This window comes from Giraffa tippelskirchi, chromosome 9 (genome assembly GCF_054371585.1).
Source record: "Giraffa tippelskirchi isolate mGirTip1 chromosome 9, T2T-mGirTip1v1.2.pri, whole genome shotgun sequence".
Lineage (NCBI taxonomy): Eukaryota > Metazoa > Chordata > Mammalia > Artiodactyla > Giraffidae > Giraffa > Giraffa tippelskirchi.
The window spans coordinates 101812057-101837760 of record NC_137283.1 but is presented as its reverse complement, the minus strand read 5'-3'; the positions used below and the strand labels follow the sequence as shown (position 1 = coordinate 101837760).

Sequence of the window (25704 nt, the reverse complement as noted above, 5' to 3'; positions counted from 1 at the left end):
ATTTGTTTGTGTAAAAGATTTAAAAAATGGCTGCTGAAATGTCAACCAAATAGGCCTGAATATCTTTTGACCTTTAGCTGTGATGTGGCTTTAATTATCTAAATGTGATTTTAGAATTCCTTGTTCAAAATAACTGAGGTTATGTAGAAATTCATGTTACATTATTAATGTTGGACTCTTTTATTATCACCAGTAATGGGGGAGGCTGTGCCTTTGTGAGGGCAGAGGGTATATGGGATATCTCTGTACCTTCCTCTCAGTTTTGTGTGAACTTAAAACTGCTCTTAAAAAATTCTTTAAAAAAAATTATGTATTTATGTCGATGAAGTGCTCATGATGTGTAGGTGATCAGTGAATGGTAGCTGCCATCCCCACATGGTTCCTTCTTATACATGTCCTTCAGCCATGCAGAGTGTGGTCTGTCCAACTGGGTGCTATCACTTGATGAAAACGTATATGGTTGTTAACCTGTGTTATCAGAGAATGACGAGGAGCAGGAGGCACTGCCATCTCTGGATAAACCTGGCTGGTACTCCCAAGGGAATGCTGTCCACCTTTATGAACTTCTGAAGAAAATGACTGGCAAACCTGAACCCAAGGTACTTTCTCATTGAGGTAGGGTCCTTGTCTCTCCAAGTCCTTGGCCCACTTGGAGAGACAAACCTTTGTTAGCTAAAACCAAAACTCTAAATGCATTCCGCGAAGTTACTGCCAACCTCCTTGCCTCCCTCTTCTGCTTGAATAAGACTTTCCTTTGTTGATGTACATCTTTATCTCTAACAAAGAAAGGCAGATGCTCCAAGCAGGAACACAGACCTAGGATAGTGTGTAGGTTACCTGAGGAATGTTATCCTGTTAACTGCCCAGCAAGGACATTTCTGTATGTAAAACCAGCAATAACTGATTATACTACAGACTAAAGACACATTAGCTTTTAACATCCTGTCATATTGTTGATGTTGGACATTGGTATATTTTTAATAGCAGGACACTTTCTTCTAAAAAATGTCTGCCACAAGCCCCATGAGAAGGATGGGTCAGTCCATCATTGAGCCCTGATCCACTGGCTCCCGCACTGTCACAGCCCCCCGAGGGCTCCTGACTTGGAGGTTCGAGCTCATATGCTCTTAACCTAGTTTCCTCATCTGTAAGTTAAGAGGTGTGGACTAGATCAGTGGGGCTTTGCCTCACAATACCTGGGAAGTCCACCTGCCTTGCCCCACCCACTCTCAGAGATTCTGTTTCAGCAGGTGTGGGTGGGGCCCATAAACTTGGGTAAATTGGTTCTGTTGTGAATGTTCTTGCTAATCTGATCCTCTATAACAGGCTGTCTCCAGTATGTCACCAGCTCTTCACTTCCAGGGGCAGGTTTAACTGTAAACATTTGGGCTCTTTCATTTTCATTTCAGAAATTTGAATTAAGTTCACTTATCTTCTGCTGTTCTTCTTCATGCAAATGAGTTGTGTAACTTCTTAAACCTGACACCCTGTGAATCAAATGAAACAAGTCAGTGGTCACTTGTGAAGTTATCCAAGGAAATTTAAGATGTTTATGCAGCTTTTACATGACTTACTCGGATAGCTGTTAAGGAATTTTCTCCTGCCTTCTGTAAAATGAACACCACTCCCCTTCACAATCCTCATGTCTCAGACAAAATTTGCTGTCTGACTTATAGGTTGTTTACTTTGGTGACAGCATGCATTCAGATATTTTCCCAGCCTGTCATTATAGTAACTGGGAGACAGTCCTTATCCTCGAAGAGCTCCGAGGGGACAAAGACGGGAAGCCTGAGGAATCAGAACCTGAGGAGAAAAAAGGGAAATATGAGGTAAGAGTCTCCTTTAGTTTTTTCCTTGAAAGAAAGACCTTTGTGCTTGTCATATCTTAGAAAGAGCTTGTTTCTGTGCCACGAGCGATGAAGTCTGTTGGCACTTAACTGTGATCTTCATGCCCTCTCAACTCTGCAGTTGATCTTGTGGATAGTTTTTAAATGATGCCAAGATAATGCTGTTGCCCATCTGTCTGTCTTCTGGGCTCCCTGCTTTCGTCCAGTGCTGTGGCACCACAGCTGTGCTTTGGGTGATGACGAGGCTGCCAGATCCTGACCCACTGTAGTTACACTCTGTCTCTCTGGCTTAGCCATGAAAGCCCTTGTGCTCTCTGTTCATGGGTCTAACTCCAAAATTGGTAGCTCCCTTAAACTTACTCCTGAGCCACCCCCAGTGAACTTTCAAGGAAAGAAAAGTAATGTCATCAGTCTAGAAAGGGAAAGTAGTGTATAAAAGCAAAAAATAAGCAGAAAAAAAGAAAGATCAGAAAATAAAATGCACTCTACATTCTTCTAAATTCATTCCAGTGGAAGAATCTAAAAAGTCAAAAACCAAAGATCAAATCAAAAAATAACAGTAGAAACTATCAAGCCATGGAAAAACATGGAGGAACCTTAAGTGCATGTTAAGGTGAAATAAGTGGAAGAAGCCAGTCTGAAAAGGCTGCATACTGTATGCCGCTGTATGACATTCTGGAAAAGACAAGAACTATAAGGACAGGGAAGAGACCGGTGAATGCCCCAGGGCTCAGAGGGGAAGGGGATGAATAAATGGAGCACAGTTGTAACAAACATAACACACTAATTAATACAAAATGTTAATAACAGGAGAGATAGTGTTAGGGGTGGACCAGAGGCGACATATTTAAGAAGTCTCCATACTATCTGCCCTATTTATCTGTAAACCTAAAAGTGTTCTAAGAAATAAAGACTACTATGTTAGAATAAAGGAGTCAGGTTTCTACGAGGTTTCCATTGAGTAACATTTCGTCTTCAGTGTGACACTGGAAACTCTGTGAACTATATAGCTCTGTGGACTGAGTTAAGAGTTTTAAAATAACCTTCCAGGAGGTAGACCTTCTAACTCGAGGGACTGTGGAGGAAGTTGCCCTTAAAGAGAAATAGGGAGATTCAGTTTCTTCACAATGATTTGAGAATGCACAGACAATGAAAAGAAAGTGAAGACACAGTGGGAATGCTTCCTTCAGCATTATGTAAACAGTAGCTCCATCTTCACCTATAGACCCCTTTCCTTGCTGATTCGTTACAAACACAACATTACATAATGGGCTTTCTGGGATCTCTTTTATAAGAACACTAACCCCATTCATGTGGGCTTCACCTTCATTACCTAAGTACCTCTTCAAGGCCTCACCTCATAATTACATCATCTTGGGGATTAGAATTTCGACATTCAAATTTTGGAAGGACACAAACATTTATACAGTAACAGCATCCATAATACGTTGAACCAGAAAGGGTAAACAAGTCTGCTTTCCTCTTTTCAGAGGAATAACGTGCAGCCCACGTTACCACTCAGTGTTGGCAGAACCATTATCTACATATATAGTCTGTACAATGTGAGTCATCTCTTCTTAGACTCATTAGACAAAGACAGTGAACCAAATAAAGAAAAGTTACACTATAAGCTTCTCTTTACACCTTGAGAAATTATATTTAAATACACCTTAAATGTATACACAGAAGCATAGATATTTGTATTCCATACTGCTCTTAGTATCTTTGGTGAAATCCAAATAGATTCTTGCTAAGGGATTTCTAAACAGCATCATCTGAAAAACATGTATTTTCATCTTGCTTCACAAATTGAGTTCCAGTACAAAGAATCATGAATCTAAAGGCATATTTGGGACTCTGTGATGCTCTAAAACAAAGTTTTCATCTGGAAAGGATGACAGATTTCATAGTTCAAATTATATGGGTATGATGGGATTTTTTTTAATTCTTGATTTTATACTGCACCTATAAAACACTGAGAAGTATTTTTTGAATGAGTCTTTTATTTAGTCTACATTTTTTCTGTGCTTGCTATGTCCTAGGCACTAGGCCCTAGCGATACACTAATACATGAGATAGTTCTTAACTTTATATAATTCATAATCTGTCCAGGGCAAAAAGTAAATAGTATGATAATTGCAAGATGGTTTGAAAAGTACTGTATTAGAAATAAACCTCAAGAATGTGAGAAAATGGAGGAGGAGACGTAATCTCACCTAAGTGTGGAAAGTCAAGGAAAACATCCTAGGTGGCATCCAAACCAGATCCCAAAGGCTGAGAAAGGCGTTCCCAGGCAAAGCCAGAGGAGAGTACTTCAAAGGACTACTTTGTTATTGTTTAGTTGTGTCTGACTCTTTTGCAACCCCATGGACTGTAGTCTACCAGGCTTCTGTCCATGGGATTTCCCAGGCAAGAGTACTGGAGTGGGTTGCCATTTCCTTCTTTAGGGGATCTTCCTGACCCAGGGATCAAACCTGTGTCTCCTGCATTGGCAGCTGAACTCTTTACTGCTGAGCCACTGGGAAAGCCCTTAAAGGACTACTAAGCTTTGTTTTACTTTTTATATAGTCTGGCTAAACAACTGAAATTTCTGCAGAGTTTTTCTATTTTGATTTACTTAGTGGTGGGAAAAATGAGGTTGAACGCTAATTAATCAGTTTCATTATTCTGTTTCTTGTTTCAGGGATCAAAGGCAAAGCCTCTAAATACATCATCTAAAAAATGGGGCTCTTTTTTTATTGATTCAGTTTCCGGACTGGAAAATACAGATGATTCCTTGGTTTATACTTGGTCTTGTAAGCGAATAAGTGCTTACAGCACTATTGCAATTCCAAGTATTGAAGCAATAGCAGGTAAGAGGGAAAATACTTAAGAAGCTTTACCTGTTACTGTGGACTGAGTTAGAAAGAGTTTTAAAATGACCTTCCAGGAGGTAGACCTTGTTATTGGACAGTAATGACCTGAAATGCTGAAATTCTTTTCTTTTTTTTAATTAATTAATTTTTTTTTTATTGAAGGATAATTGCTTTACAGAATTTTGTTGTTTTCTGTCAAACCTCAACATGAATTAGCCATAGGTATACAAACATCCCCCCCGCTTTTGAACCTCCCTCCCATCTCCTCTCCATCCCACCCCTCTAGGTTGATACAGAGCCCCTGTTTGAGTTTCCTGAGCCATACAGCAAATTCCTGTTGGCTGTCTATTTTACATATGGTGATGTAAGTTTCCATGTTACTCTCCATACATCTCACCCTCTCCTCCCCTCTTCCCATGTCTTTAAATCTATTCTCTATATCTGTTTCTCCATTGCTGCCCTGTAAATAAATTCTTCAGTACCATTTTTGTAGATTCTGTGTATATGCTTTAGAATACAATATTCATCTTTCTCTTTCTTACTTCACTTTGTGTAATAGGTTCTAGTTTCATCCAAGTCATTAGAACTGACTCAAATGTGTTTCTTTATGGCTGAGTAATATTCCATTGTGTATATGTACCACAACTTCTTTATCCATTCATCTGTCGATGGACATCTAGGTTGCTTCCATGTTCTAGCTATTGTAAATAGTGCTGCAGTGAACAATGGGATACATGTGTCTTTTTCAATTTTGGTGTCCTCAGGGTATATGCCTAGGAGTGGGATTGCTGGGTCATATGGTGATTTTATTCCTAGTTTTTTAAGGAGTCTCCACACCATAGTGGCTGTATCAGTTTACATTCCCACCAACAGTGCAAGAGCGTTCCCTTTTCTCCACACCCTCGCCAGCATTTGTTGTTTGTAGATTTTTTGATAATGGACATTCTAACTGATGTGAGGTGATATCTCATTGTGGTTTTGATTTACATTTCTCTAATAATAAGCGATGTTGAGCATCTTTTACATGTGTTTGTTAGCCATCTCTATGTCTTCTTTGGAGAAATGTCTGTTTAGGTCTTTTTCCCACTCTTTGATTGGGTTGTTTGTTTTTCTGGAATTGAGTTGTATGAGCTGCTTGTATATTTTAGAAGTTAATTCTTTGGAAGTTAATAATTCTGTTATTCAAAGAATAATAGCAAATTGTTTCATTTGCTATTATTTTCTCCCATTCCAGAGGTTGTCTTTTCCCCTTACTTATAGTTTCCTTTGCTGTGTAAAAGCGTTTAAGTTTAATCAGGTCCTACTTGTTTACTTTTGTTTTGATTTCCGTTACTCTAGGAGGTGGGTCATAGAGGATCTTGCTTTGATTTATGTCATCAAGAGTTCTGCCTGTGTTTTCCTCTAAGAGTTTTATAGCTTCTGGCCTTACTTTATGTCTTTAATCCATTTTGAGTTTGTGTATGGTGTTAGGAAGTGTTGTAATTTCATTCTTTTACATGTAGCTGTCCAGTTTTCCCAGCACCATTTATTGAAGAGGCTATCTTTGCCCCATCTTATAGTCTTGCCTCCTTTGTCAAAAATAAGGTACCCATAGGTGCATGGGTTTATTTCTGGGCTTTCTATCTTGTTCCATTGGTCTATATTTCTGTTTTTGTGCCAGTACTATACTGTCTTGATGACTGTAGCTTTGTAGTATAATCTGAAATCAGGAAGGTTGATTCCTCCAGCTCCATTCTTCTTTCTCAAGACTTTGGCTATTCAGGGTCTTTTGTGCTTCCATATGAATTGTGAAATTTTTTGTTCTAGTTCTGTGAAAAATGCCATTGGCAATTTGATAGGCATTGCATTGAATCTGTAGATTGCATTTGGTAGTATAGTCATTTTCACAATATTGATTCTTCCTCCCCAGGAACATGGAATATCTCTCCATCTGTTTATGTCATCTTTGATTTCTTTCATTAGTGTCTTACAACTTTCTCTGTACAGTTCTTTTGTCTCCTTAGGTAAGTTTATTCCTAGATATTTGATTCTTTTTGTTGCAATGGTGAATGGGATTGATTCCTTAATTTCTCTTTGATTTTTCATTGTTAGTATATAGAAAGGCAAGTGATTTCTGTGTATTGATTTTGTATCCTGCAACTTTGCTAAATTCACTGATTAGCTTTAGTAACTTTCTATCTTTAGGGTTTTCCATGTACAGTATCATGTCATCTGCAAACAGTGAGATTTTTTTTCCTTTAAAAGAAGAAAATTTTCCCATGACATTTGTAGGTTTTTCTTGGATAACATATAGATATGGCAGTTGAGGTAATTAGGACCTGCCTGTCTGCTGGAACCAACTGCAAATGCTGCACAATTTTTTTTTAATCCGCCTGGAGTCATAGGATAAAGCTAGAGGAAAGTTACCAGGACAAGATGCTAAGGAGGCCCAGTTGGGCGACGCTGACTTTGGGGCCTGCTTTTCCTCTTCTTTGCTAACTCAGAAGGCACCCAAAGAAGTGAGTGGCTTTTTTGCAGTTTCATGAATGTACAGGGGTAGAAAGTGGGTAGGGTGAGACCTGCCAAAGGAGGGATAGACCTGGTGGGCTCTCTCAATCCGTCTTGAGACCCTGAAGGATGAATTAGAAGTAGGCATTCACAGGAATTGAAGCTCAGCTTTTTATATATATATAAGTAATATTTTATTTAAGCCTTTTTGGTTATGGTTTAACCATCTAATATATCTGTTCTCAGTTCTTCCTTTTCTTGCCATTTATGGGATTTTCCTTCTCTGATCTCTTTCTCCTTCTCTTTTCAAAGAGAACTTTAAATCCTTCACTTCCCAGTCATACAGGACAACTTAGCAGGTGATTCCTGTTTCTTGAGCATGCATCTACACCCTGTGGGTGATTCTCAGCTTTGACTAATAATGGTTAATTCAGACACTTACTCCAGGACCAATACAGTGCTTTCCTAATAGAGATTTTGGTGACTGAGATTTTCTTTCATCTCCTTACATTTTCATGTACTCTTTGAAGCTCAGCTTGAAATCATTCTTCTTTTGAGGCAGATAACATCTTTTAGGACTCAAATTATTTCAAAAAAACAATTTATATAGTGTTCAGCACATAATGAAAAAACAGCCAGGTATGCAAGGATATGAGACTACACGAGCAGAAGTAACCAAGTTCAAGTATAGAAAAGAAAGGAATGAGAAATTTGGTAGATATATAAAAACTTGGAAAAATGGAAATTCTTATTAAAAAGTCAAAATTAAGAACTGAATGGATGGGTTTAACAGAAGAGTAGCCACAGGAAAAGTGCACTGGTATCCTGGAAAATCAGCCAAAAAAAAAAATACCCACAATAAATCCTGAAGAGGAAAAAGCATGGGAGATACAAGCAGAGGGACTATGAGACACAGGAGATAGAATGAGGAGTAAGATTCCTGTCATTAGAATCTTAGGCGATGAGACAATAAGCCAAAAGCAGTAGCTATAGACTTTCCAAAAATGATGAAAAAAATAAGCCAAAGGTTTAAGAAGCCCAAAGAACTGAAACACAATACATAAAAGGAAATCCCAAAGTTAACTGCTGAAGACCAAATAATTAAGAAATACTAAAAGCAGTCAGAGAATAAAGACAGATTGATTTCAAAGGAGTACTTCAACAAAAGTGAGAAACAAAAGCCAAAAGACAGTAGAGTGATATCTTTAAATTGCTGGAAGAAAATGGTTGTCACCCTTGATAGAATTCTATACCCAGTAAAAATATCATTAAATAATTTAAAAAAGTGTTTATAGACAGAAATGGAGAAAGTGTATCTCCAGAATACCTGCTCTATGGAAGATACTAAAGGGTATTGTTGCTCATGCAAAAGTAAGAATGATCCCTTTTGGAAGACTGGAAACACAAGAATAAATGAATATACAGCAACAAAATGATATGTGAATAAATTGGAACTGTAAATATGTGAATATTTACAGTTAGAAACAATTTTTTAATCCTATGAGGTTTGAATAGGAAAGAATTTTAAGACATGACACCAGGGGCATATAAATCTCATAGTAGAATGGCTGAAGTTAAAGTGTTCTAACATATATGGCAGAGGATGAGAGATATTAAATCAAAGATGCATATCATAATCTCTAATAAGATATTAATAACTATGAAAAGAATTATAATGATACACATACCGATCTAATTACGTAAAATAATTTTAAAACTCCAAAAAAAAAAAAAAATGGGGAGTAAAAGATGCAGAAAATTTGAATATCAAAGATGGAAAGAGACAATATCATGTTTATTGCGTTCACTCACTAAGATGTGTCTGACTCTTTGCGACCCCATAGACTGCATCATGCCAGACTTCCCTCTCGCACTATTTCCTGGAGTTTGCTCAGATTCATGTCCATTGAGTGGGTATTGCTATCTAACCATCTCTTCCTCTGCCGCCCCCTTCTCCAGTACCATGTTAATGGTAACCAAAAGAAAATTAAGAGTTAGCTCTGTTAACATGAAGGGAAAAAAAATCCATTATTAACATGAAAGAGTATCACTTCATAATAATAATTTCATCCTCTCTTCATAATAATAAATTCACCCTCTCTTCTCTCAGGTCAGAACTTATCCCTCCCTGTTTTCTCAGTACCAAGAAACTGCTGAAAACTCCACTCTGCTTTACAGAGGGGTATGTTTCTGCTTGCTTCTTAGTTTCCTAAAGTTTCCTTGCAGAGTTTGGCAAACAGCTTGAGCCCACAGTTCAGTTCTCCATACCTTCCTCTATATCAGGCTCCAGCCCCTCAATTTTTTGTCCCTGTAGCCCCTCAACACTGCCAAAATCTCTTCTGGTTTTCCTGCTGCTGGTAACTGCCCCTGCCGCGCCTCCACCCAGAATTCAGCTGCCTGAAGGGAAAAGCTGTGGCAGAATGTTGACTCACTTCACTGCTGCTTGTTCCTGTCCAGGAATTGTGTGTCCTTGGGTCTTAGTGGTCTCTTCAATTCTCCAATGACTTCACTCTGATGTTTTTATTTTGTCCAGCTCTTCTAGTTGGTATCAGCTCCAGTTCAGATGTGGTTTTCCTTGAACCTCAAATTCTTCTTCCTTAAACTGGTTATATACCACCCTCACAGGACAGATGTGAGAGAAAGTAAAGCAAGATATTTATCTGATATTTACTGGTGGGATGATATTGATGACTAAGATGTGTGGCTTTCCAAAAGGTCCATCTTCTACATAAGTATCCAAATCCAATATGTCAGTATATCTTACTTGCTGAAATACTCATTTTCACTAGTTCCAAAAGCATCTTTTTTTAATTTTGCTCCATGTTTACACACGTAAAATTAAAGAATATGTTTCTTTCTTTTACATACAATTTTTTTATTGAAGAAATGGACCTTGTAACATGAAGGGAGGGGCTGGCCCAGAATTACACTGTCATTTTCAGTTTTTATATTTCACTCTTTCTTTCCTTCAGAGTGACTCAGATTTATAGTGAGAGTAGGATTTTGTGATAATGGAAGTCAATGAATTATTCTAAAGTACTTAAAAACTGTTCACTGGGATATGGTTGTGAAAGAGTAAGAAACTTAAAGAAAAGTGACTCTCCATTATTCTAGGATTAAATATTTCTCAAATAAAAAAAAAAACGGGAAAATAATCCCCTATCTTCTAGGGTAATCACTTCCCCTTAAAGAAGCAATAATAACATCAGTGTGTCTCCCATTTTCATTTTCCCCAAGTTTTCCTCTCAGCACCCTGAAAAAGAACTTGGCAGAGCCTTTGTCTTCTAACTTTTCTTAGGAGAAAATACTTAGTTGGACTCACCAGTAGTCAAACAAAGCTAAACAAGTAGATTCTTTCATAGAGAAAGAATGAGAGTTGGTATATTATATTCAGTATTGATTTTATCTTAGACACTTCCTCAAAAAGCGAAGTATTAGTTTCTCTTTAACTTAGCACTCAGTGCTTATGATCACATTCTCATAAGGAAATCCTCTCACACAGAACTTGAAATTATTTCAGTAACATATTCAGTAAATTTGGGTAGTACTGTGTAATCTACCTCCAAGTAGGAAATGTGGCTGAAAGAAAAATAGTATGATGGTCATAGCTTTTAAAATCTTTATATAAATGTTATCCTGGCAATATCTTAAACAAACAAAAAAAAAGTCACAAGAGTTGTTGTATTTCTGTCTGTGTTTCATTATTTTACACTGAACTTACTGTTTAAGAATATTCATTTTGGTTCAGTTCATGTAATCATTAAATAATGTGGCTGATGTTATAGTATATTCAGCACACAGTTTAATAGAAAATTGCTGTGGTAAGTAAGAATTTGGCTCTTTGTCTACCATTCTCTTTTCTTCCATAGAGCACCCAACAGTGATTTTTCTGAGACAGATGCAAATATCTCCCTCTTGGGGAATCCCCAGTCTGGACATTCTTGTTTTTAACAGAATGGTCATCTGACCTCAGTTTAGCTATTCCATACCCCGTTTCTTAACCTTAGTAGGCTTTCTGCTACCTGTGCTACCTGGAAGACAGAGTAAAATTTCTGTTTTAAAGGAGATAGGGAATGAAAAACCTGATACTCCCCATTGTCACTTGAAATCTTCCTGAATTCATGTAATGTTTCTTCACATGCTTAGTTTTGTCCGACTCTTTTGCCACCCCATGGATTGTAGCCCACCAGGCTCCTCTGTCCATGAAATTCTCCAGGCAAGATTACTGGAGTGGGTAGCCATTCCCTTCTTCATGGGGATCTTCCTGACCCAGGGATCAAACCAAGGTTTCTTGCATTGCAGGCGAATTCTTTACCATCTGAGTCACCAGGGAAAGTTTCTTTATTCGTCCATATTCTGTTAGATGTGATTCTCTATTGACATTTAAATGCTTCAGTTAGTTCAGTCGCTCAGTCGTGTCCGACTCTTTGCGACCCCATGAACCGCAGCACACCAGGCCTCCCTGTCCATCACCAACTCCCGGAGTTTACCCAAATTCATGTCCATCGAGTCGGTGATGCCGTCCAGCCATCTCATCCTCTGTAGTCCCCTTCTCCTCCCGCCCCCAATCCTTCCCAGCATCAGGGTCTTTTCCAGTGAGTCAACTCTTCACATGAGGTGACCAAAGTATTGGAGTTTCAGCTTCAACATCAGTCCTTCCAATGAACACCCAGGACTGATCTCCTTTAGGATGGACTGGTTGGATCTCCTTGTAGTCCAAGGTACTCTCAAGAGTCTTCTCCAACACCACAGTTCAAAAGCATCAATTCTTCGGCGCTCAGCTTTCTTCACCGTCCAACTCTCACTTCCATATACGACTGCTGGAAAAACCATAGCCTTGACTAGACTAACCTTTGTTGACAAAGTAATGTCTCTGCTTTTTAATATGCTATCTAGGTTGGTCATAACTTTTCTTTCGAGGAGTAAGCATCTTTTAATTTCATGGCTGCAGTCACCATCTGCAGTGATTTTGGAGCCCCCCCCAAAAAAAGTCAGCCACTGTTTCCACTGTTTCCCCATCTATTTGCCATGAAGTGATGGGACCAGATGCCATGATCTTAGTTTTCTGAATGTTGAGCTTTAAGCCAACTTTTTCACTCTCCTCTTTCACTTTCATCAAGAGGCTCTTTAGTTCTTCTTCAGTTTCTGTCATAAGGGTGGTGCCATCTGCATATCTGAGGTTATTGATATTTCTCCTAGCAATCTTGATTCCAGCTTGTGCTTCCTCCAGTCCAGCATTTCTCATGATGTACTCTGCATATAAGTTAAATAAGCAGGGTGACAGTATACAGCCTTGATGTACTCCTTTTCCTATTTGGAACCAGTCTGTTGTTCCATGTCCAGTTCTAACTGTTGCTTCCTGACCTGCATACAGGTTTCTCAAGAGGCAGGTCAGGTGATCTGGCATTCCCAGCTCTTTCAGAATTTTCTTAGAAGCAATTTTTATAGATATGATAAAAGTTTGCAATATATATTACTGCAGTGTTTGGTTTATAAGCATTTTGATAATGTAATCATTTTAACTTTTTAATAATAGTTTAGGAAGTGTATAAGAAAGACAGAGAAAGAGGTAGTTGGGTCAGCTCTAAGCCTGTATCATTTTGGTGGCTTACAAGAAATCCAGAACCTCAGGTGCACTGTTTTTGAAACTCAGTTTTATCAATTTTATTTCCAGTGCTTTCTAATGAGCCTTTTTAATGGCTGAAAATATACTCCAACTAACTTGAAGCAGTGAAGACCAGTGAAATTCACTAATACTGAAAAATATTGAATGTTTTTCTGTTCATAATAATCTTAGTTTTCTCTGACCTCAGAAAGGCAGTGTTCCTTCTTCGCAATTTTCAGCACTAGTTTTTTCCTCATAAGGATTAACTGTTTGGGTCTTAATGATTCTCACTGGCATTTTAAAATATAATTTTTTATTTTAGTATCCTTTTCGGAACACTCACTACTACCAAACAATGTTTTACCTGTGAAATTAGTGAAATAAGGATTACTGACCAGTATCTGCATGTGGAACGAATATCATTACATGACATATGTCTTAATATTTCGCTTGTAATATTTCTGGCAATGGTTCTTTGAAGAAACTTAGGAAGAATATATCTGAAGGCTAGCTTTTAAAAGATTTATACGAAAATGTCACAATGTTCCACCATCGAGAAAGTATGAATTTTATGTTCTCTCCACCCATTCCTCTTGTGGCTGTGTGTGTGTGCGATGTTTATCATATGGAAAAAGTTGCCATATTGTGCATATTGGAATTATTTAGCTAAGCATTCAAAGATTATTGTTCATAACTGTCTTACTATCCAGGGCTATGAAGATTATTGCCTTCCCAAGTGGAGCTAGTGATACAGAACCTGCCTGCCAATGCAGGAGACATAAGAGATGCAGGTTTGATCCCTGGGTTGGGAAGATTCCCTGGAGGATAGCTTGGCAACCCACTGCAGTATTCTTGCCTGGAGAATCCTATGGACTGAGGAGTCGAGCAGGCTCCAGGGTCCATAGGGTCACAAAGAGTCAGACACGACTAAGCAACTTAGCATGCACACATGCATGAAGATTACTAGTTCTCATTTACCAGTTACATAATTTTCTAGGTAAAGCCTTAGAGATATTTAAATTTAAAAAACAAATCAGAGGAGTGTTCGTATTTTATGTATTTACTTTTGTGTAGAGAGTCAATAAAGGAGTTTATTCACTAGTTAGAGCTCTGAATATAATTTGCAATATCTCTAAATTTGACTTAAATATTACTGTACATTGTATAGGAAAAGATATCTACACTGTTCATTCCAGGTGCAACCTATCCTGGTGACAAAAGAAATATTAAAATTATGAAACTCTAAAAAATGTTTTATTATAAATAACTATCAAATATTGATTTGTTTATATTTATAAAAGGCCTTTTGAGATCTGCAGAATAATCTTTTTTTTTTTTTTCCAGAATTACCCCTGGACTACAAATTTACAAGGTTCTCTTCAAATAATTCAAAAACAGCAGGCTATTATCCAAACCCTCCATTGGTCTTATCAAATGCTGGAAAACTGACAGCCAAATAAACTATCTTTACCAAAAAATGAAGTGAAAAACCATATATGCAGCAAATGTACTGTAAAAATGTTAATTTACAAAAACTACTGTAAAATGCTTTATAGAAACAAAATTATTAATGAAACGTGACCAAGAAATTGGTATGTTTTCCATAGGTCTCCTTTCTATAGAGATTGTCTTGATACTCAACAACACTCATTATATTAAAATCTCAGTATCTTAGAGTTGAAAGAATCTTATTAATATTTTCTATACTAGTAGTTCTGAAATTGGAATTACCTGGGGCTATATATACACATATACATACATACATAAATATACACATGCATATTTACACATTACCTAGACCAGTGGCTCTCAAAGTGTGGTCCCCAAACCACTAGCATAGCAGCACATGCAAACTTGATAGAAATGTAAATTTGCACAGCCCATCCCAGACCTACAGAATCAGAAAAGCTGGGACTGTGACCCAGCAATCTTTTTAATTATAGTGTGACTCACACTAAAGTTTAAGAACCACTGGCTAGACTATAACCTCCAGACATTGGTTTAATTGGTCTGGGGGTACAGATGAACATTGACATCTTTAATATGTCACAGGAAAATGCAGCCAAAATTGAGAATAACTGATCTACACCTGTTGTTTCAATTTATAGTCAAAAACATGAAGTCTAATAAGATTAAATTATTATTCCAAACTATCAGATTTTATGCTTATTTTTGTAATTTCCAAAACAAGGAGATAGACATGATGTCTTTGGAAACCATGCAGCCATCATGGGACCTGGATGATAGAAGAAGCCAACTATTTCAGCCTCCAGTGTTAATCATTAGGGTTTTTTTTTTCCCTCCCTGTTTTCTTCATTTTCCTCCCTAATGTCTACTTCACCTTTCATTCACTTTAAGTCATGTATTCTCAGTGGGGCAAAAATTGGTTCTTGGTGTAAAAAAATCTTAACGCAGTGGATTATAGTTCTCCATATCTCTACTGTATGCAGTAAAATCTTACTCCTTAGTATTTCTCTCATTAGGGAGAAACGTAATTTAAAGCTAAATTTATTAATTAAATATATTTTTTTCTTCTAGGGCAAGGGGCAGTGATAATGAAAAAAGAGGTTGAAAAGAATTATTTTTAAAAGGTTTTATAGATGTACTGCAATCCAGGATTATTGTGTTCTATGTGCTATGTGTAGTCATATTAGTAGCGGTCTGTTGCAAGATGTTTGGACCCAGATAATGTTTACAGTATAAATTCCTGGCTACTCTTTATGCTGTAATTTCACTCTGTCCATCATGGACAGAATCAGAAAACACTGGTCACCGTCATTTTACTTGGTTTGTAGCCAAGAATTTAACATGTTCATAGATGCAATGAAAAGATAAATATTTTGTTAAATTTTTAAATGCTCAAATAATCCCAAATATAATGTGGGATTGAGTATCTCAGGGTAGGTAAACAGTTACTGGATTTTTTTCTCTCAAAGTCAGTAGCTTTCTTCAATATCTGTTAATAAATGTTAATGTCTTTGAAATTGATTTCCAAAATCTCATTGGAATATAATAAAGAGCATGCACAATCAAGCTTAGGGCTCAAGTGAAAGATGCTGTTTTCATGTATACTTTTATGTAGACCTTTGATTTCTTTTAAAAATAAAGCTATTTTTCCTTATGCATGTTTACTTTGTCAATGGCAAAGAATAATATACCTTTAAATACTTCTAAACTGCTGTTGTTAATATGAAAAATGAGAACCTCCAAATAAGTTAATTTCATTCTTTTAGCCACTGAGGAGGAGCAGAAGAAATTCATTGAAGTCAGAAGTTCTGGTGCTCCTCTTATCAGTACCTACCTAAGGAATCTGAACAAGTTACCACCTTTCAGTTTTTTCCATCTTGTCAAAAGAGAAAATTAAAGTTTATATCCAAGTTTCCTCCCACTTTACTAGCAGAGCAGTCAGTGCTTCCAATGAATGATCTTCTGTTGAATTGTAATTAAACTTTTTAAGTTATTATTTGTTTCTAAAAAGTGCCAGAAAAATAATCATCAAAATTTTTAAAGAAGATATTAGAGAAGAAAAGCTGTATATTCGTTATAAAGCTACATGAAGTAAAAAAGCAAGAAAACTGTGTAAATGGACAGAGAACTTGTTTAATATTAGCACACAGGCCTATGAAGGCACCATCACCCAATACCAAAAACAGACAAAGACACTACCAAAAATGAAAATTACAAGACAATATCTTTGACAAATATAGATGCAAAAGTTCTCAACAAAATATTAGCAAACCAAATCCAACAACACAAAAAAGATCATATGCTTCGGCCAAGTTGGATTCATCCTAGGGTCACAAGGATGGTTCAACGTATGTAAAAACAATCAATGTGATATACCACATCAACAAAAGACAAAAACCACATGGTCATCTTAACAGATGCAAAAAAAGCATTTGATAAAATCCAGCATCCACTCATGATAAAAACTCTTTAATAAAATGGATATAGAGGGGACATATCTCAACATAATAAAAGCTACTTATCACAAACTCAAAACCAATATAATGTGAAAAACCGAAAGCTTTCCCACTAAAATCTGGAATCAGGCAAGGATGCCCACTCACCATTTTTATTCAACACAGTATTGGAAGTCCTAGGAACAGTAATCAGACAAGAAAATAAAATGTTTTCAAATTGGTAGGGAAGAAGTAAAATTCATTACATACAGATGACTGTATTACTATAGATTCTTCTATATATTGGACTACTATATACTGGAAAACCTAAAGACTCCACACAAAAACTACAGGAGCTGATAAACTAATTCAGCAAAGTATCAAGCCACCAGGTTAACATATAGAAATTGGTTGCATTTCTTTACACTAACAAAGGGAATGTAAACAATCCCCTTTAAAATCACATCAAAAAAAAAAAAAGAATAAATCTGACAAGGTGAAAGACATAAGCTGAGAGTTACAAAACATTAAGAAAATTGACAACTCACAGAAGTGGAAATACATCCCATGCTCTTGGGTTAAAAGAATATTGTTAAAAGGGTCATACTACCCAAAGCAATCTACAGATTTAATGTGATCCCTGTCAAATTACCCATGACACTTTTCACAGAACTAGAATAATCCTGAAGTTTATATGGAACCATAAGAGACCCAGAGTTGCCAAAGCAATCCTGAATAAAAAGAACAAAGCAGGAGGCATAAGCTTCCCAGATGTCAGACAATACTACAAAGCTTCTGTAATCAAAACAGCATGCTATCACACTATGTATACTATTGTTTCGATTCAGTAGCTTTGTAGCATTGTGGCACAAACACACGGAGCAGTGGAACAATATAGACAGCCCAGAAGTCTACACATCTAAGGTCAATAAATCTTTGACAAGGGAGGCAAGAATACACAATGGGCAAAGAAACAGTCTCTTCAGCAAAGGGTTGATGGGAAAGTTGGATAGCCACATGTAATCAGTGAAGTTAGAACACACCCTCTTCACACCAGACACAGACTCAAAATGACAAAACATACGACACAATAAAACTACTAAAAGAATACAGGCAAAACATTCTGACATAAATCATACCAATGTTTTCTTGGGTCATTCTAAGGCAATGGAAATAAGAAAGGGACATAAACATACAAGCTTTCACAGCCAAGGAAATCATAAGCAAAGCAAAAACAAAATTCTACAGAATGGGAAAAAATATTTGCAAATGATGAGACTGACAAGGATCTCCAAAATACACAAACGGTTCAAACAACAAAAGCCCAACCCAATCGAAAAATAGGCAGAACTAAATAGACATTTTCCCAAAGAAATAGAGATGACCAATAGGCACATAAAAAAATGCTCAACATTGGTAAATATTAGAGAAATGCAAATCAAAACTACAATGAATTATCACCTCACATTGGTAGGAATGGTCATCATTAAAGTCTACAAACAAATGCTAGAGAATTGTAGAGATTTGTTGAGAATTCTCTACATTCTCAACAAATGTAGAGAAAAGGGAACCCTCTGACACTGTTGGCAGGAATGTAAGTTGGTGCAGCCACTACAGAAAACAGTATGGAGTTTCCTCAAAAAAAACTAAATTGCCATATGATACAGCAATCCCTCTCCTAGGCATGTATCTGGACAAAACTATAATTCAAAAAGATGCACACACCCCTGTGTTCACAGCAACACTATTTACAATATCCAAGACATGAAAATAACCTAAGCATCCACAGATGAAAGAATAGAGAAGATAGGGTGTGTATATATACACAATGGAATACTACTCAGTCATAAAAAAAACAAATAATTCCATTTGCATCAACACAGATGCAACCAGAGATAATCATCCTAAATGAAGTAAATCAGAAAGACAACTATCATATGATATCACTTATATGTGCAATCTAAAATGACAGAAATGAACTTATCTACAAAACCCACAAACATAGAACTGCAATTGCCAAGAGATGGGGATGTGTTAGAGGGATACAGTGGGAGTTTGGGGTTGCAAATTATTATACATAGAATGAATCAGCAACAAAGTCCTACTATTCAGCACAAGGAACCATATTCAATATCCTGTGATAAACCATAATGGAAATAATATAAAAAAAGGATGTGTATAACTAATATCATGGCATCTGGTCCCATCACTTCATGGCAAATAGATGGGGAAACAGTGGAAACAGTGTCAGACTTTATTTTTGGGGGCTCCAAAATCACTGCAGATGGTGATTGCAGCCATGAAATTAAAAGACGCTTACTCCTTGGAAGGAAGGTTATGACCAACCTAGATAGCATGTTTAAAAGCAGAGACATTACTTGCCAACAAAGGTCCGTCTAGTCAAGGCTATGGTTTTTCCAGCAGTCATGTATGGATGTGGGAGTTGGACGGTGAAGAAAGCTGAGCGCCGAAGAATTGATGCTTTTGAACTGTGGTGTTGGAGAAGACTCTTGAGAGTACCTTGGACTGCAAGGAGATCCAACCAGTCCGTCCTAAAGGAGATTAGTCCTGGGTGTTCATTGGAAGGACTGATGTTGAAGCTGAAACTCCAATACTTTGGCCACCTCATGCGAAGAGTTGACTCATTGGAAAAGACCCTAATGCTGGGAAGGATTGGGGGCAGGAGAAGGGGACAACAGAGGATGAGGTGTATGAGGTTGGATGGCATCACCGACTCGATGGACATGGGTTTGGGTAGACTCCGGGAGTTGGTGATGGACAGGGAGGCCTGGAGTTCTGTGATTCATGGGGTCACAAAGAGTCGGACACGACTGAGTGACTGAAATGAACTGATATATAACTGAATCACTTTGCTATACAGCAGAAATTAAATACAATACACAATTTTTAAAATTTAAAAAGTCCTTTTGTTGCATTTATTCCCTTTGATGAAGTGAACTGTTAATTTCATTTGTGCACCAAACATCATGATTACATATGTAAGTTCAGAAGTGTTTTAATCTAACTATGGAATCTTAATTAAAATAAGTGATAAAATCTCTTCAAAGACCATCATGAATGGGTAAAGAATAACCTTCAATTTAATACATAATAGGGTTTTTGTTTTGTTTTATGCTGAATTGAATACAGATGTCTGTGATATAGTGGAAGGTACCCTAGCTTGAAGTCAATTTAAGTTTGTGATTTGCATCTTAGGCAATTTAGTTCAATTTTCTGAGCTGTTGTCTCAGCTATTCAGAAGGGAATAGTAAAACTTTCAGAATTATGACTGTAACCTAAGAACACACATGTAAGTACCTGCTGTTAGATCTCTGGACTGTCAAACCAAGGATGTGTATCTGATGCAAAATCAGATATTGAAGGCTTAAATTGTAACTCTATGAGACCAGGAACTCAATAATTAGGAATACTGGTCATTTTGGGAGGATTGTTTTTAATGGTGACAATTACTGATGTAAGGAAACATGAGTCAACTGTGTAAAGCAGAATCAAAAGCAGCAGCTGGAGTAATGTGGAAGAGCAGCCGGCCTGAATAAGGAATCAGAGAAAACCTTGTGGGTGTCTGGCCTAAGCTAAATATCCAGAAAAACAGAAAAGGATGCCCAAGGATATTTTGTTAATATAGGGACCAAGAAAATTATGAAGTACTCAAAGGGTAATGTGGCCAGGGCAGACCACAATGGTCATACTTCTTGGAGAAAAAGATGAGAGAAACTCTTAACTGGTTTGGAGATCTAAGACTTTTGGTTCCAGAACAGAGGAATAAAAACAAAAAGGCAATGCAAAGAAATGGAGCAGGGTTATTTGAATTAACCAATTGTGTAGTAAGTGAATCCAAGAAAATGCTGAGTCTAATTTTATTGGACTAAAAAGAACAGAAACCATGTTAATCTGTGACAAATGAGTACCACCAGCCTACTAGAAAAACGAATACTATTGGTTAGACTGAAGCTGATAATAAACCAACAAAAACGACATTTTCTGATTATATCTAGAATAGGATAAAAAGATAATGCTTGAAACAGATGGTTGACATTGCACAAATTAATCACTGAATTGAAAAGGTAAAATGAACACAGTATGGGGAAGTTAAGATGAGTATAAAACTTATAAAAGGAAACTTTGCTAATACTTATAAGTTCTCCACGTCTAGAAAAATTACACTTCAGCAAATAGAGCTTGCAAATAAGAACTGCATCAAGAGTCACCAAGTCTGGTTTACCTGTAGGTTTAATCAACAATCTCTAATTCAAATCAGTAATTTAGGGCCATTTATGTCAAAATTTTGTTTAGACGGCTAAAAATATTCAGTGATTCATTTATGCAGACCTTGTAGTATTCGTTGCTCTCTTTGCTTCAGAGAATGCAGAAGTATTTATCTCCCAAACCTTCATGTAATAGATGCTGAAAAGCAAAACATTACTGGTAACTGGCACTGTGATGTCTGGTATCATTTGCTTCTAGACATTACAGTCATTTTTTTTCTCTCTTTTTAGAGCACCACACTATTGTAGAAAAAGAATTTAAGTAGTACTTAGAGAATATCCAATGATTAATTCTTCCAAAATCTATCTCAAGCTCATAAAGAATGAGCCAAAGATGGGACAGTTAACATAAACACAAGTAAAAAAAAAAATGTGCACAGAGAACAGTTTTCCACTGAAAATAGTATTTTAGGTAAGTGACAAAAATCAATACACAGTGGTTCAATTACCACCAAAAACCATACTGACTGAACAGGAAATACACTTATGAACAAGCATTTGGGCTTCTTATCTACCATTTTCCAAGCAAAAATTCTTGGAAGGTGCACTATTGCCTTTTTTAAAGGTTCAACACGATACTGTAACAACTTGATAACTTTAATGATTTTCCAACCATTTATTAGCCTCGACAAAACAGACAGAGCTTTATTTATTTTTATTTTTGGTGAAAACAAGAAACAGCAGAGTAACAGATTTATTTTTCCTTCTGAACACACAGAAGACTAAAGCACTATCTTTGCTTAGTTTGACAGAACAATTCTACAAGTTAGGAACATAAGATGTCAAGTACAACAGTTATTACTAGACCAAGAAATATCAAGACGACAAAGTTATGTTTTTCTGTTTGAGAATACTTTCACAAGACAGCAACAATTTGCACAATTTCAAAGATCACATTCAAATTATATTTCTAAGAATAGAGCTATATAAGAGAGACCAGAACAAGCTGATATATTTGTAAGTAGTCACGTAAGTTTTCATACGGCACAGGAAACAAGCTTGATATTTTTGCACACATTCTCAATTACAAGCAAACAGCAGGCTGATCATGTCAATTTTGCCAGCAAGCAAATATGGAGAAAAGAATTAACAGGACTTTACTCAAACACAGTGAAATAAGGAGCATATACCATTAATTGTCCACATATTCTAGAATACAAAATATTCAGATTTGTATTTGAGTACAAAAATCGACTGGTGAATTCAAGCAGCCAGGAAAAATTGGAGAGAAAACCTAACATCTGCAAGCATCATCTTAAAGCATCAAACGCTTTCATTCTCCCACCTCTCCTGGGAAAAACCACAGGTGCCTCTCCTTTTACCACTGACCCTGCAGGGTTCCAGTCTATCCTGTTTGCCTTCCCAAGCCCAATCCACAGCAAGCTCATTTGGTTTCCTGGGCTTTCAGTTTCTACAGCCTAGGACACCCTCCTCACCGCTCTGTACAGACATCGTATGGGGCAGACTTCACACACCCCCTTACCCCCTTTAGTCTCGTCAGCTCCCACAGGAGACTGCAGCCTGTTCCCTCATTTACTGCGTCAGAAGCAGAGAAGGAAATGCAGAAGCTGTGGACTGAGAGCCAAGAAGGCCGGGGTGGTAGGATGTAAGCCCATGGGAATTCAGGGGAAAAAAAAAAAAAAAAAAACAACAGTACAGAGGACAGGAGTGACCCTCAAAATGCTGCCTTGGTTATTTCTAAGTGGTAATAAGGCCCCTCAAAATATTTCCAAGCTTAGAAAGGTGGAGTGAAACTAAGTTTTGATTACCTTGGATCACAGCCTGCTCTGGGTCTGTCGTGAAGCCCTTCTGTGATCTCCCCTCAGCTTCTCAAGCTAAGGCTCAAGAAAACACACAGAAGGTTTTGGTAAATGGATAAGGAAGAGTATGGGGCTGTCAAGGTGGGCCCCAAAGAACAATGTCCATAAGCAGGCAATTCACCCTACAGGGTTTCCTTTGAAATGTTCATAGACTTTACTAAAGGAAGTAGGGTGGACACATGAGCGCAGAAGAGGGCAGTAAGAAAGCTGAGTCCAATGCACAGTATCTTTCTCTTGGACACAATCAAAGGGAAAACAAAGTAAACAAAAAGCCTGCTTTGCCAGTTTTGTTTTCTTAGCTGTAACTGTTTATGAGGAGGAAGAGGAAGAGAAAAGGAGGAAAGCAGGAAAGGGAGAGAGAGACAGATACATAACAGGCCCCACAGACCAGAAATACCTCTTCCTTGGTGCCCCCATCCTGGCAACTTTGTCATGTTCAGAATGGGTGCAGAAGGGGGACGCCTAGATTAACAGTGGTTTGTTGGCCAGAGCTCAAAAAGGCTGCTAGAAAGGACCTCCCACCAGCTTTGCTTTAGGCACTGTGATATTATGACTGCCCAACCTGCCTGACAGCCAAGCAGTTTCCAGGTGACAATTTGGCAAGCAGGGGGTGGGAGGGTGGGGATCGGGCAGGGGATGGTTCCTGTGTGCTACCCAGGAGCTTAAGTCTCCAGATAGTTCCTAAAGAGGCAGGGAATGGTGCCTGTGCAACTCTTATCCAGAAGGCTGAGAGCAGGTTTGGGTGGGCCGTATCACAGGCCTTCATACTCACCACCACCTGGTCACAATGCAAAGTGACCAAAGGGATAACATCAACATAACACAGAACACTTCTCATCTGTTACCTCATTCGTGCCTAGTAATCACCCACCCGTCAGCAGCTTATTCTGCAAAATAACCAGCAGGGTAGATGGCATGGACCCAGGAAGACAGTTGAAAACCAGTTACTGGTAGCCTGGAATGTTCAGTTTAGGTGATGGCTGGCATCATCTCTATCAGCTTCATCTTGCAGCAGTGAAACTCAAAGATTTGGCCACAGAGTACATGGGTATCAGGAGGACAGTCAGCACAAAGTATGAAGCCCAGCTAAGTAGCTGCAAAGGTATATCAAGCTTTTTCGTGGTAGATAACCACTTTAAAAACTGGGAGAAGGCTATAGTCAGGGCCCAGAGCATGCAAAAGAAGGCAGTGAGTATCTACAGTATTATGTGCTTGGCATAGAAGCAGTGGAAGGCCATGCACTTGGGGAACAGTGGAACAGGATGCAGAAGAGCAGGAAGGCCCAGAGGAAGGAGAGCATTGGCATATGAGCAACTATCTTGCCACTGAGTTTTGAGAATTTAGAAGGATCAAGGACAAAATAATCCAGTGTGAAGAGAAAGTACAGGGAAGACAGCATGCTGTTGGCTAAGCGGGTCTGAGAGGAGGTGGGTGGTAGGGAAACTTGTGCAGGAGCTTCTCACACAGGGCAGAAGTTAGCCGGACTGGAACCTGAAGGTCCTGGAGCTCTCCACTGGCTGCCTTGCTGGGTCTCGAAATCCTCTGCGGGGCCCATCACCCATCAGGTAGTATTGGAGGGGATTGGGCCACAGTTCTGCTTTGATAATCTCGGCAATCCTGTCGAATTCTAAGAGGCTGTGGTCTGAGAACCAATTGAAGAAACTGGGAATAGTGTTGCCTTCCCGGTTCCTGTGGATATGGGACTGGGGGTCTTGGCCCCTGTGCCAACGGATTGGAGTGGAAAGAGACACCACCCGGCCAGAGGATCTGCGCTCATACTCCTTGACAAGCCCCTCGTTTCGGAAGTAGGGGTTGCTCTGAAAGATGAACTTGAATTTGCAGCCTGCTCTGGGGTGTTTAAGCTCCTCCACTTCCAAATTGATCATGTACCTCATCATATCTTCATCTTGGCCACTGATCATAGGTGACAGCTGAGGGTGGTTGCGAAAAGCAGTGACCCAGAAACCTGGGATATTCTGGATAATGAAACTTCTGCGCTGCATATGGAGCCTCCGCATACGGCCAAACTTGCGCTCCAGCTGAAGGAAAGCTCTGTCAGCCTGGGCATTTACATTTGACAGTTCCTGATCGATGGCCTCCAGCGAATCCATGCAGTTATTGATCTTCGGGGCTCTGGCCCGGGTCTCCTCTTTCGCGCCTCCTACCACCTTTTTTTCCTTCTGCATCACCTTCTTTTCCTCCACCACCGCCTCTGTTACTCCCTCCTTTTCCCCTGCTGCAGAAACACCGCACTTTTTCGTCGTCATTTCCTTGGCCTTCGCTCTAGGCAACATCTGAGACCCCAAGCTCTCTGCGCCACAGGCTTCTAGAGCCTTCTCGATTGCAGGGCTGCGCAGCTCCCTACGCTGACAGCCATTTTCCTGCCTACTGTCGGCTCCCACCGAGGTGGAGGCAGAGGCTGCTTCCAGGCCCTCCGTGGAAGCCAGAGTCTCTTTCTGGCCCGCTTTGGTCGCTACGCGGCCGCGACTCCCAGCAACTCGAATGCGGAGCGCAAGGCCACAGCCTGCGGGGTCCTGGGCTGCGCCTCCCTCTGCGGCAGTCTCCAAGCCGCCCTCACCTGTGTCCGCCATCACCGAGGTCGCCTCGGTTTCCTCGCCCTGACACTGCTTGAGGTCCAGATGTCCCGGGGCACGGCCAGGAGTAGTGGGGCCGAAGGTTTTAGCGATAGGGAGGCTGTCGCCCTCATCCAGGCAGCTCATTTTGGCAGAAGTCAGACCTGCAGGAGGAGACTGTCCGCGGTCCTCCGCAGCAGCAACAGCAGCGATCCGCCCCTTGCACCACCCCTCTTTTCCACTCCGGGTGACGGCTGCTATGGCAACCTGTGACGTCTGGCGTTAGCGTCTTAAAATCTCGCGAGAGTTCGTTGAGCCTTCTGATTCTG

At 38.8% G+C, this 25704-nt stretch overlaps 2 protein-coding genes across 7 annotated transcripts in view; one reads left to right on the top strand and one right to left on the bottom strand.

The window, feature by feature from the left end:
• The window catches only part of NT5DC1 (5'-nucleotidase domain containing 1), a 105427-nt gene extending 89512 nt beyond the window's left edge, over positions 1-15915 (top strand). For 2 of the 4 annotated variants that reach the window (XM_081530058.1, XM_081530057.1), the window contains exons 9-13: positions 481-599; positions 1677-1829; positions 4531-4699; positions 9300-9371; positions 14139-15915. In XM_081530058.1, coding sequence (XP_081386184.1) covers positions 481-599; positions 1677-1829; positions 4531-4699; positions 9300-9346 — 488 coding nt within the window. In that variant the 3' untranslated portion in view covers positions 9347-9371; positions 14139-15915. The remainder of the gene's footprint in view (positions 1-480; positions 600-1676; positions 1830-4530; positions 4700-9299; positions 9372-14138) is intronic. The other 2 variants (XM_081530056.1, XM_081530055.1) reach the window with 1 other exon arrangement.
• Positions 165-25620, bottom strand: TSPYL4 (TSPY like 4). 3 transcript variants are annotated; one of them, XM_081530061.1, is made up of 4 exons: positions 23674-25620; positions 22752-22817; positions 1575-1803; positions 165-1487 (listed from the first exon to the last, which is right to left on the bottom strand). In XM_081530061.1, the coding sequence occupies exon 1, from the start codon at positions 25520-25522 to the stop codon at positions 24278-24280; it is 1245 nt and encodes a 414-aa protein (XP_081386187.1). In that variant the 5' UTR covers positions 25523-25620; the 3' UTR covers positions 165-1487; positions 1575-1803; positions 22752-22817; positions 23674-24277. The 3 variants fall into 3 exon arrangements, with proteins under 3 accessions (XP_081386187.1, XP_081386185.1, XP_081386186.1); XM_081530059.1 differs by having other exon boundaries at positions 22752-25620; XM_081530060.1 differs by lacking the exon at positions 22752-22817.
• Positions 25621-25704: the final 84 nt, after the last annotated feature.